This window comes from Microchirus variegatus, assembly GCF_963457635.1.
Source record: "Microchirus variegatus genome assembly, chromosome: 17".
Lineage (NCBI taxonomy): Eukaryota > Metazoa > Chordata > Actinopteri > Pleuronectiformes > Soleidae > Microchirus > Microchirus variegatus.
The window spans coordinates 9,832,505-9,845,053 of NC_139818.1; the positions used below are offsets into that span (position 1 = coordinate 9,832,505).

The 12,549-nt window shown below is 43.1% G+C and overlaps 1 protein-coding gene across 1 annotated transcript; it reads right to left on the minus strand.

The window, feature by feature from the left end:
- Window positions 1-251: 251 nt before the first annotated feature.
- Window positions 252-1,442, minus strand: adrb1 (adrenoceptor beta 1; the record flags this gene model as incomplete). Its single annotated transcript, XM_083903897.1, has 1 exon — window positions 252-1,442. The coding sequence occupies one exon, from the start codon at window positions 1,440-1,442 to the stop codon at window positions 252-254; it is 1,191 nt and encodes a 396-aa protein (XP_083760023.1).
- Window positions 1,443-12,549: the final 11,107 nt, after the last annotated feature.

Sequence of the window (12,549 nt, forward strand, 5' to 3'; positions counted from 1 at the left end):
CCTGCAGGTGCGCATTTGGAAACAATAATTTGTCCAAATAATAAACATGGCTTCCAGCTGAGTCCCTGGTGATGTGATGTTTGGTTTCTTCAATGTAAAAAAATAAATATAATAAAACAAAAAGAAACGACTTTTCATGTTTTCCACGAAAAGACGCACAAGGTGCATCAGTCAGTGCCTCATCTTTGTCCAGACTGTTGTAAACCCATACCAATAAAAAGTTTTATTTTCTTTTTTATAGACAATTTTCCTCACAACTGTGACTCACGGTGAGGGAGCTTTGCGGGCCCCACCAGGCTGCTGTCACTGTTGTCCAGACCGGGACATTCTGACCACATCCCCAACGTCCCGGGCTCCAGCGTTGAGACGAAGCCGCCTGTGCAGCGGGACAGGTCGCAGGAGCTGATGTGCAGCCGTCGGTCAGCCTGCCTCGGGCAGCACAGCAGCCGCTTGAATGCCTTCCTGAAGTCCGGGCTCCGGCAGTAAATGATGGGGTTAAACGCAGAGTTCACGTACCCGAGCCAGTTGAGGAACACGAACAGGTCTTTGTCCACCACCTCTGCGCAAAACACGCGCACCACGTTGACTATAAAGAAGGGCAGCCAGCACAGAGTGAACGTCCCCATGATGATGCCCAGGGTTTTGAGAGCCTTCTGCTCCCTGAGCGCCAGGATCTTGGACGGTTTCTTCTTGCACTTGGAGGTGAGTCCGGTTAAGGTGTTGTGAAACCTGCCCTCGCACTTGTCGATTTTCCTCAGCTGCTTTTTCGCCTCTCTGTACACGCGCGCGTAAACAAATATCATGACGAGTAGAGGAATGTAGAAAGAGATGATGGAAGAGGAGATGGCATATGCTCTGTTGGTGACAAAGTCGCAGCATTCCGGGTTCTCGTAGCAGTCCGTGTCCGCGCTGTCCCGGGACCAGTGCATGAGGATGGGGAGGAAGGAGACGAGCGCAGAGATGCCCCACACTACGCACACCACGGCTTTGGCCCGCGCTTTGGTCAGCAGGCTCTGGTAGCGGAAAGGCGAGGTGATGGCCACGTACCGGTCTATGGCGATTACGCACAGGGTCTCGATGCTGGCCGTGACGCACAGGACGTCCACGGAGATCCAGAACTCGCAGAAAAAGGAGCCGTACAGCCACGAGCCGTGCACCGCGAGCGCAGCGCCAAACGGCACCACCAGCAGCCCCATGATGAGGTCCGCGCCCGCCAGTGACACGATGAAGACATTGGTGAGCGTCTGCAGCCTTTGTGTCTTGGCGATGGCCACGATGACCAAAATATTCCCGAACACAATAGACAGCACGATGAGAGCCATCACCACACTCACGCCCGCCATCCACTGATCGGACGCGGAGGAGGACGCCGGTGCGTCCGACTCCTCGCCCCCGGTGCCATTCTGAAAGTTGAGCGGCGAGGACGCACCATCGTCCCCCATGGCGGGCTACTGCGCTGAGTGCGGATCCAGGTCGGGTTCATGAACGCAGATCCACGCAGCGTTTCCACGCGCTCTCCTGAGCCATGAGTGGGTGATGCGCTCCTGACGCGCTCCGGCTCCACAGACTGCTCCTCACGCTCTCTCTCTCTCTTTCTCTCTCTCACCGTGGACCTGCAGCGGGAGCTGCTGCACATCATTCAGGACGTCAACAGGCTGTGACATCACTGATCCTCGCGACCAATCAGAGAGCCGCAAACCACTAATTGTCCCAACACTGAGGTTAAGGACGCAAACAGCACTTGAAGCTTAAAATATGATCAATAGACGAAATCAATGGATATAAATACACACCACTTTCACTGAGCTTTTTTTTAAAGGAAGCATCAACAATGTAAGACTGCCAGGAAAACCTTGTAACTGATTGTCAATGTTTTATTCTTGAGAAAGCACAGACTCGACGATCCAGTCAAGATGCAGGACCACACACATGGTGCTTAATCAAACCATTTCAGCGAAGAGATTCCAGGGATTTTGGATCTCACAGAAACTCACACGATTTAACGTGACTTCAGAAAGTAAACAGTCATGGAGGTGGACTGTCTGTGTCCTCGGTTAATAGCTGTTGTGTGTGATATATTTTGTGCTGAGAAATGCAAAAAACTGTGGATGAAGTCATGGCTGAGAAGAAGACGGAATCAACTAAACAAAAGTACTCAACATTGCAGCTTGCTGCGATTGTGAAGACTGATGCGTCCTATGACGTTAAAATTGCATATGTTCTCACACTGCGGGATAATTTGGCCAGATAATCTGTTCAAATCAGCCTAAAATTGGAAGCCACCCACAATTTCCGGAAGGTCCAGATTAGGATCAAAATCTAGCCAACTATCCTCCTGTGTGGTTCAGGTTAAGGAAACTTCACAGTACAAGGCTCAATTTACTATTTTTTTCACATTGATTTGACTCAGATCTGGGGGTTTTTCAGGGCTGTGTGGAAACTGAAATCTGATCTGATTCATCAGACTTGTGTGACTTCCGTTTTGCTGCGTTCACCTTATCAACCACAGTGTTCAAATTTGATTCAAATCTGATTCATTACAGATCATCTGAAGATGGCTGCTCTATACCCATATGTCCACAATGCTAGATTTACATGTCAACAGCAGAAAACCTCATATTTGTGAGACCAAAGAAACTGAAGTAGGAGATAGTTCATATAAGATTAAAATATGACCCTAACAAACAAACACACAAACAAAAAACAGGTATGGGTCCAAATCATTTTAATCTAAAGGTTTGTGCAGCTGCTTTCTGTGACCAACAGCTCGCTAACTTCATCTCAGCAGTTGGTGGCACCTGCAGTTTCTCCTATAGATTGGATTTACATGGCCATGCAACATGAGTGAGAACCATTACTGTTATGTGAATAATTATTATTATGTGAATTCATGCAGCTTTTTGCCCGTAAACATGTCCTGGGGCTTCAAACAGCAAGGCCAAACAACAGTCACATGAAAGTCAAAGGAACTGTCAAATCTGATCTGTGCTGACTCGGAGACTGAACATTGTGGCCGATAATACAAATGTGGCGTAGTAAAATGACGCGTGATTGTTATCTGTGGGCAATCTGCCAGTCTTTGGGAAAACAAAATACCAAATATGGACACCCACAATCCACCATGGCACAGTGAGCCACAGGGGTTTCCCCTGTTTTCATCTCTTAACAACAGAGGCGGCGATATTTGTTTTACTGTGAATAAATTCCACAGCCATGTGGTCAAACTTTGCCTCACTGCAGCTGTATTACACAAAACCACTGAAAGGAATAGTTCAGGTTCATAACATTTTGGGCATAAATCTGCTTTATCTCACAGTTAGACAGTATTTTCTTACTGGAAAGTTTGTAAACTGCTCACTCTCCTGCACCAAAGCCCAAAGACAAAATCAGTGTTTTTTTGGTAATGGGGACACAAGAGCTGCTGGATGTGTCACTCAAAAATGGTATTTTAAACACAAAAATCACAAAATAAAACATTTGAACTCACTGACACAAGCACCAGTGGCTCAACCTCGTGAGACCTCGTGTTTTCAGGGACTGCAATCATCTGTATCTCAGGCTGGTTGTCGGTGACAATCCTTTAACACTGCAGAAGACCTGAACTTTCCCTTTTGACTTCATGGGTTAAGTGGTTTACACACTGCAGCCAAACTTTAGGCATCATTAGGAACAAAGCTTTCAGCGCAGCTCATGTAAAAACAGGAGTAATGGTCTTTAAGATAACACTGGTGCTCTTTGTGCTTTGAACTGTCCAACATCAGGATGTCAACAAACTGAGGAGCCATGAGGATCAGCAGACGTGGACTGACTGTCAGACAAACTGTACACCCGCAGCCTAGATCAAACAAAAACAAGGTTACATAAGAAAAGAGGAGCCACAGGGCAAACAGAAATGTTTTTTGTTAGATTAAAACAAAACTTTTAAGGAAGGTTTTGGGTAGTAAATGACAAAGATGCTAAAGACGGATTCTGACAATACAGCAGCCTTGGAGAACAACACACCATTGTTCTAAATGTACATTTATCATTGAACTCAATTGTGAAAATCAATGATTCAGGAAGCCGTTCTGACTGAGTCTATGATTAAAAACTAGACTCTGAAGAATTAAGATAAAGACATTGTCATGATGGGCCGGCCTTGTGACACAGTGCACACAAAGATGGATGATGGTCCTTGTTTTTCATGGTGCTCATCCACATGTCTGTTCATAAACCTGATGACCAGTGTTTCTAGAGGTTTGTGCAACGCCTTGACCTAACATAGCAAAGGATATCTCAGGGCGTTGACACTGCTGCATGGATCTATAGCTCAGTCTCTCTCCACGGTAAGGAAGGGCACAGGACTCCAAAAAAAGCACTTCAGCACATTTCAAAGGCTATGTGAGAAATCTTCAAACAGTTGTGCACAGAAGGTCACTTTAACACATTTATGGCACATTTGTGTCACTGCTCATTCAGTTTTCTAGCTGCTTTCTGTGACCAACAGCTTCATCTCAGCAGTTGGTGGCACCTGCAGTCTCTCCTCTGCAGAAATTCAAAGACATCTCCACTTGTCTATCATTATATAGACAATATATATACACATTGATGAAACGTCAATCGGGCCAATTTTGGTTCGTTTGCTGGTGTGAAAGCGGACCACACTGGAGTCATATGTTACATAATAACAATTGTATTGCCTGGTGCGGATCAAATAATCGTACTAGTGGTGTGAAAGCGCCCTTAGATGTTTCCCTGCTCTATCACACCTGATTTGAATGAATGGGTCGTGATCAGGCTTCTGCAGAGCTTGATGATGAGGGGATTATTTGAATCAGGTGTGTTGGAGCAGAGAGACATCTTGAAACCCTTATCTAAATGATTGATCATATATTAATCATATGCAATCTAAACCAATGCATATAAGCATTTAGGGAGTATACATCACTTTAAAATACAAAACAAAACTGAAATGTCACTAGAAAGCCATTTCTTACAACCCATAATCACTTCATCATAACAAAACAAAACAAAGAGCATTATGCTGTGTTTCTGATTTGACTCACACAGAGATAATCAGAGGAGGATTTGCTTTATAGGCCGAGTCGAGAACCTGCATGTTCCATGTCCTTGAAACATGACTCACACAGGAAATATTATTATTTAATGCATGTTAGTGTCTTAGTGCTGGTGCACAAACGGAGATGATGGTAAAAACCCTGGACTGTATTTATTGGCATTAGAGTGATTAGTCTACAAAATCGTAACCACCAATAACTACAGGAAGAGAAGTTAAAATTCACAACAGCAAAACAAGGAAATTAATTTTTCCCTCGAACACTTGACAAAGAAGAGCCATTTAAAACACAAGGTGTAAAAAAATCAATGTAAAAAGCTTCTCCTGGGAGATTTCCTCTCCATGTTTGGACTAAATAACCCCCTCTTTGCCCATAAATCCAAGGTTGCTGGCATTGTGTTTATATATTCACTACTTTTAAGCCAATAAAATACAATCAAATGGGTGCTGGGGGAGGATTTGCACTCGTGATGACCTTGGAATTAAATCATGTCGTTATTACCCAAGCCACGTTGTTTTGGTTGGAATGTTCCTCCTGTTTCCATCAGCGTCTTATATTTCAGTGGGATTACCCACAGCATTATTAAACGTTAAGCAGCTACAAATGTGTGTAAAATCCAGTTGATGTTTTGTGAGTGTTTCAAAAATGAAAATCCACTCACCTTTGCTTCGCTGCAGTGGTGCTGTAAACCTCGGAGGACCATTTCTGAAAGTGTTGACGAATAATCACCAAAAACACAGGAGGAGGAAAGAAGGAAATTAGTTTATCTTTACCATGTAGTGGCCCGTTGAAGATGTTGAATTCACATTAAAAGCTACGCCCTCAAACTCTTGAACATCTCCTCTTCGTTGGAGTCTCTCAGCGAGGCTACATTTATAGCTTTTGCATCACTTTGCTGTAATTCTTTCCCATTTTTTTTGTTCCCACACTTTCACAGAAATAAGCAAAGTGCCCTTGACCAGTGAACAGTAGCAAACTCCTACATACCTGGCAGGCTCAGTTGTCCGTGTCACAACAAAGACAAGTGGAGCGGGCTCAGCTTGACCTCATATATCATCACCCAGTGTCAAGTCAGAGGTCAAAGTTGACTTTGAAGCGGTGTTCTCCCGTGTTGTTCAGGTGATGTCGGAGAACTATTCATCACAAAACCTCCACATTCTTATTTTGGAGTTTGCATTCCTCCCTCGTCAACCCTGCAAATATGGAAATAATGTGTTTTTTTTTTTAGCTTAGACGGAGATATGATATGATCTTAATGGAGCTTACTCAGCCAGAATGTAGAGCAAATTAATGTTTCTGCAATTAAAACTGTGTCAAAGAACGATTTTCTCCTTCACTAAACCTCCATATGGATTGAACTTTCTTTTTTTTTAAATCTTAAACCACTGCAAACATCATTTCAGAACAGCACTTGGAGTCACTTTAGTCATCTTGAGTTCAAGCCAACAAACAAGCAAGTCATTTAGGGAGGTCAATAAAAACTAACCAGTGTCAATTTCATGCATCATATGATTGTCATAGGAGGCGTTTACAGCATCTACAACAAAAAAAGCCTCTAAAAGCCTTTTTTGTGCTGCTGAAAGGAGCCGTGTCCTCTCCTTCGAGGCTATTATCGCATCACTCACATTTCAAATCCCTGCCAAGCTCCTAATGACCTCCCTGACTTGTGATGCAGAAGAATTTCAACAGTTTACATTTTTAAATGTCATGTGTATGCCTGACACCCAGCAGCAAAAGTGGCATTCATAATCGCATGGGGGTTTACAGATGCTGTCAGGAAGAGGTGATGCAAATCATTCAGAAGTTATCCATGTCGTTGTGCAGTCATACATCTGTTCACGCTTGCTTAACCTTTCCAGATGCATCATTAACCCAGTGACTTTAAAGCTGCAGTGCAAAAGCTGTTTTGTTGTTATTTTATGTATCATTATCTGTATGCTGCACGCTCCATCTGAAAACAGGCTTCATCAGACCTGAATGATGCCGGTACAAGACGACACCATATTTTTCTTCTTTCGTCTTTCACGGTGGTCATGCACTTGTTCGGGGTATTGGCAACTTTACAAGTATGACCCTGACCAATCATTGTTCGTGACATTGTGCAAATTCATGGGTCATCGGGGGCGGCGGTTCAAGGAGTTGTCAATCGTTGAAGGCGATGTTTGTGATTTTGTGCTCAGACACAAAAAAGAAAAGAAAGGAAAAACATTGTGGACCCCTTCCTGGGTCAACGAAACCTTCTTCAGTGTCACTATTCCACTTAACAGCAGCAGCAGCAGCAGCAGCAGCAGCAGCAGCAGCAGCAGCAGTGTCCCTCTTCCTCTTTCGCCATGTTTATGTACGTTACACTGCGTCACCTCAGAGCACTCTGTTATCCTGTTGGTCAACATTCAGGAGCACGTCCTCGGAGATGTCAAGAATTTTTTTTTACCATGTTAAGGATGTTAGGGGTGTTGCAGAGTGTCCCAGACACCAACTCTCTATTCCTTTATTGCAGTACATTACACGTCAGTTCATTGCACTAGACATTCATAATCGGAAATGTGTCAGTCACGACCTAATCGCTTGAAAAATGGCCTGAATTTGTGTCGTCTGACGAGCATTTGTTCGTACACACCGGCAGCACGGGAGCAGGCGGAGGCAAGAAGTGTCAAACTGCTCAACAACTGAGCAGAATTCCCTTCTGAAACTTTTTTGTGGGTGCTTCTTTGTGTTTTCAGTCATACTCTTGACATAAAATGACTCACCTCCTGTGTGCAGAGCAAGAATATCACCAGACGACACACGACCCGAACACCTCTACACTTGGAGGTACAGAGAGTGGTGTGGAGCTGATAGATTTAATCTGCCTTATGTTTGTTGCGCAGTGTAAATCTATAAAGCTTTTCGACTAGAAAAGTACTATATAAATACAGGCCATTTACCATTTACCTGCAAGATATGCAGTTAGTGTTTAGAACAAGTACCACAATCAGCACTCTTATCTTTGCAGCAAGAAGACCTGGGTTTGTGACCCAGTCAGAACAAGGACTCCCACAGCCCAAAAACATGCAGATTTTGGGATTAGGCAAGTTGGACACTTTAAATGGACCATAGGTGTGAGTGTGAATGGTTGTTTGTCTCTATATGTGGCCCAGTGATGGACTGGTGACCTGTCCAGGGTGTACCCCACCTATCGCCCTATGTCAGCTGGGATTGGCACCAGCGCCCCCACGACCCTTATGTGGAGGATGAAGTGGTAGATGACTGAGTAAGTGAGAAAAAAACACTGTTGTTCCTTTGTCGTTTTTCCGGGGTCGGCTGTCATTATATTGAAACATAAAGCAATGCAATCATCCATCCATCTTATATCACATGGGAGAACATGCAAACTCCATGCAGAAAGGCCCTTGTTCCAATGCAATCATCCATCAATCCATCCATTATCTACCACTTTATCCTCCACCGGGGGGTCACGGGGTGCTGTGCCTATCTCAGCTGACATAGGGCGATTAGCGGGGTACACCCTGGACAGTTCGCCAGTCCATAGCAGGGCCACATATAGAGACAAACAACCATTCAGTCACACTCTCACGCCTATGGCCAATCTACAGTGAGTCACCTAATCCCCAAATCTACGTGTTTTTGGACTGCGGAAGGAAGCTGGAGAACCCAGAGAAAGCCCACGCACACACGGGGAGAACATACAAACTCCTTGCAGAAAGGCCCTTGTTCCAACTGGGGCTCAAACTTTGGGAGGAAGGTCAAACCCCGGAACCCGGGACTTCTTGCTGCAAAGGAAAGAACCACTACACCAACAGTGGGCCCCAATGCAATCATGTTTGTATAAAATACTATAACATAGGTTACTCTACCTGGTCTGAAGACAATAGAAGTCCTGCTTCGGAGTTCATCAGTAAAGTTGGCATGTCAAGAAATGCACAAGTTTCCTTGACGTATATTTTTACGACAGTTATAACAACACAATACTGTTCACAAACTGTGGGGAGAACCGCAGAGAGCAAATCATATTGTGTTACTTTAAAATTGTCAAAAACTACCCTTCACTCATTACTCTCTTTTCCAACAGGTGGAGGCTAATTGTGATTGCCAAGACGTGTTCAGTAGGAGTGACCCATATTATAAATGTGTGCCAGTTTCACAGTGTTTGTGAGCTTAAAAAAGGCCTTCGGGCTGAAAAGTCATCACTTTCATTAAAATGTATGCGTGTGGAGCAAGAATGTGTGAGACTTTTTTTCACCTGTGTAACTGGAAAATCAAACACAGAAGGAGGCATGAATACAGTCGGCACTGGATTTGTATCTTATAGTGTTTACTCTCCCTTGTTGCTGTGAAATAACCACAGCACAACTCATGCGCATGAAAACAGGCTCAATAAATTACCACTTTCTCACTAAACTACAAGAAACACAACAAACAAATGGACATATCTCCTGGAGGAGAAATGTCTGCCCAATGGTGCACAAAACAATTACACCTACACACAAGAACATCCAGAATCAAATAAAAGAAACCTTCAGCTTCCAGAAAATGTCAGGTCGCTCCCAAAAAGGAGAAAGTGGAGCAACACACACAAAGCTGCCCTGACTACCAAGCACAGCAAACAGCTGGACTACACTTTTAGAAATAAGGGTTCCAAAGGGGTCCTTGTTCAAGGGCTGAGGTTCTACCTGGAACCATTTGCTTCTGAAAAACCCTTTCTTCGGGAGAGGGTTCTTCAAGGGTTCTTGATAACACTAATGGTTCCAATAAGAACCATTTTGATCCAGAGAACCCTTTAAAACCCCTTTACTGAGTAAAGGGTTTTAAAAGGGTTCTTGGTGGAACCCTCCATAAGGGTCCCAGGTGGAACCTTTATAAAAAAAAGGCTCTACCTGGAGCCAAAAAGGGTTCTCCTATGAGGACAAGCCGAAGAACTTTATATGGTTCTACTTAGCACTTTTATTTCTAAGCGTGTACACACCAGCTCATGTCCACACACCATCAGGCCTGAGGCTCAAAACACTTCCATTCAAAATGATCTAAATGTACAAGTTCCCTGTTTGTCATGAAGCCCCTAAAGAGGCTACAATATAAAAAAAGGAAGATTCAAATTTAATACAATTTAACCAAATTAAATTACCTAACTAAATCTTGAAAATATGAAAAGTGTAAATCAGCCACGTGTGTGGTGTTGAACCAACTCTAAACAACATTATCAAACCAGGTTGTATATGTGTCTGTAGAGACGACCAGAGCCGAGAATCAAAAGCAGAGAGAGAATCAGAGAGAATGTTTCAAATGTTTTTGTTGAATTTTTCATGAAATCATCACATTCATCTCCAAGCAGAGGCTCCTGCCAACAGAATGATTGTAGCAGGACAAAATGCCAAAACCTGAGCCACACACATACAGTACATACAATTCTTCATTAGGACAGTCATTGATATAATGCATTCTCTAGCCCCTTACCCTAACATTACCCATTACAACTAAACAGCCAACACTAACCCCTTGACCGAAGCATAACATAATCCCAATTCTACCCCTAACCCTTAAACCACGTCTTAACCCTGAAAAGCCCTTGACAAGGTCAAAATCTTCAATATAATTGATTTTATGATTAAATCTCATCAAACAATTGCAAATTTAAGAGATGTGTTGATGTGTGGAAAAACAGTTTGGAGCAGGCTACATTTGGAATTCACAAGTCCAAGTCCATTCCTTCAGACTTCCACACAACGAACACGGATTCAAAAGCACTGCGCAGCATCTGTGACTTTTGGTACTTTTTTGACGATGCTCACTTTTTTGGATACAAATGACAACGTGATGCCGAAAAACGACAAATACTCTCAAAAGATCACAAAGACATAAAGTTGACCTACCTGTCCAGTAGAAACTGAGCCACCATGTCATCACTTTGCAGCCCTTTTCAGGGCTTTCAGTTGTCACCATTGTTCAAACACAGCACCGATGTTCACTCTGGTCTGTGTACACGCATGAGGGGAGGGAGGGCAGATGACAGTTTGATTGATGCATCACGATCCAATTAATTAATTCGGACCGTTCATTATGATTGGATGGTGTTTTTAAAGGCCTGTCCGCTCCACAGGTGACTGATTTGTTTATTTCTGTGACAATTGCATTAATTCATTACAATCGGGGTGTGGAGGATTTACAATACAATAAAAAATGCTCCAGAAAATAACCCACCCCACCTTTAATTGTCATTGAATTATTGAAAAAAATATCTAATTTTTGAATTCATCTACTGGGCTGGACATTAATGCTGGCAGGTCAGTTTTGCTGACCACTGCTATAAACAGGTGTCACTGAGAGTGAGGAGCAGCCAGAGTGCCCTTATATTTACAAAATGTCCTCACTTCCTGTAGTTTATAGGTTGTATTTTCTTTTGGTCCTCACAAAGACGCAATTACAAGGGAGCACACACACGATGGAGAGAATGACCTCATCACACTGTGTTCAGGTGCACTGAGTTACAGCAATCGGTCACCTGTAATGAGATGCAGGGATTACACACACACACACACACACACACACACACACACACACACACACACACACACACACACACACACACACACACACACACACACACACACACACACACACACACACACACACACACACACACACAGGAGAAAGATTGTTTTAAATGTCAGTGCACTCAATCCAGTCTCTCACAGACCACAGGTCAGGACCCACAGATGGGTCATGGGAGATATCTCGGGTGGGCCACCAAATCCTTTTTTTTTTCAAGCCTTTTACATAAGATTAATTTAATAAGATACCTGAAATGAAAATTTGACAAATTAATCAAAGATATATCTCTTGGAAATGGCTAGTTTACCGATTCAGAATGGAGGTAACTTAAGGGGAAATAAGACATACACTTTAATGCGTCTCAGACTCAACACATTTAGGAAAATGGCAGTAAAATAGTCAGACAACATTATTTTTTCCATTGAGATGAAGGATTTATTTTACAAGGGAGACGTGGCTGAATATAGCAGCAACACAGTTACAGACCATAAATGAATAACATTAAAACTTGTACACAGACAACTTAGACTCTAAAATCTTTAAACCCATTCAGGGCTTCAACTTCAGGGATTGAAGTTGAAGATCAGATTGTAAATTATTCCAAATTTGGAATAATTGTGCTGAAAAAGCTAGTTATCATATTATGTACAAATGATATCGTTAACTGTGTTGCCATCTTTTAAAATGTGTGTCTTCATTTAAAACATTTGAGAAACACTGGCCTAATTCCACCAACGTTCACACTACACTGTCTTTTAACAGAAGAAGGTCACATCTAAGGCCTCCAGTGATTACTTCACCATCATCATCATCTTCATCATCAGTGTGCAAATGGAAACCACGCATATTGTACAAATGGTGACGGGTCTGGTGAATAATGTGCATGGAGCAGCAGTTCACTCTTGATCAAACAATTAATCATTTTCAGATCAGTATGAGAAGTTTT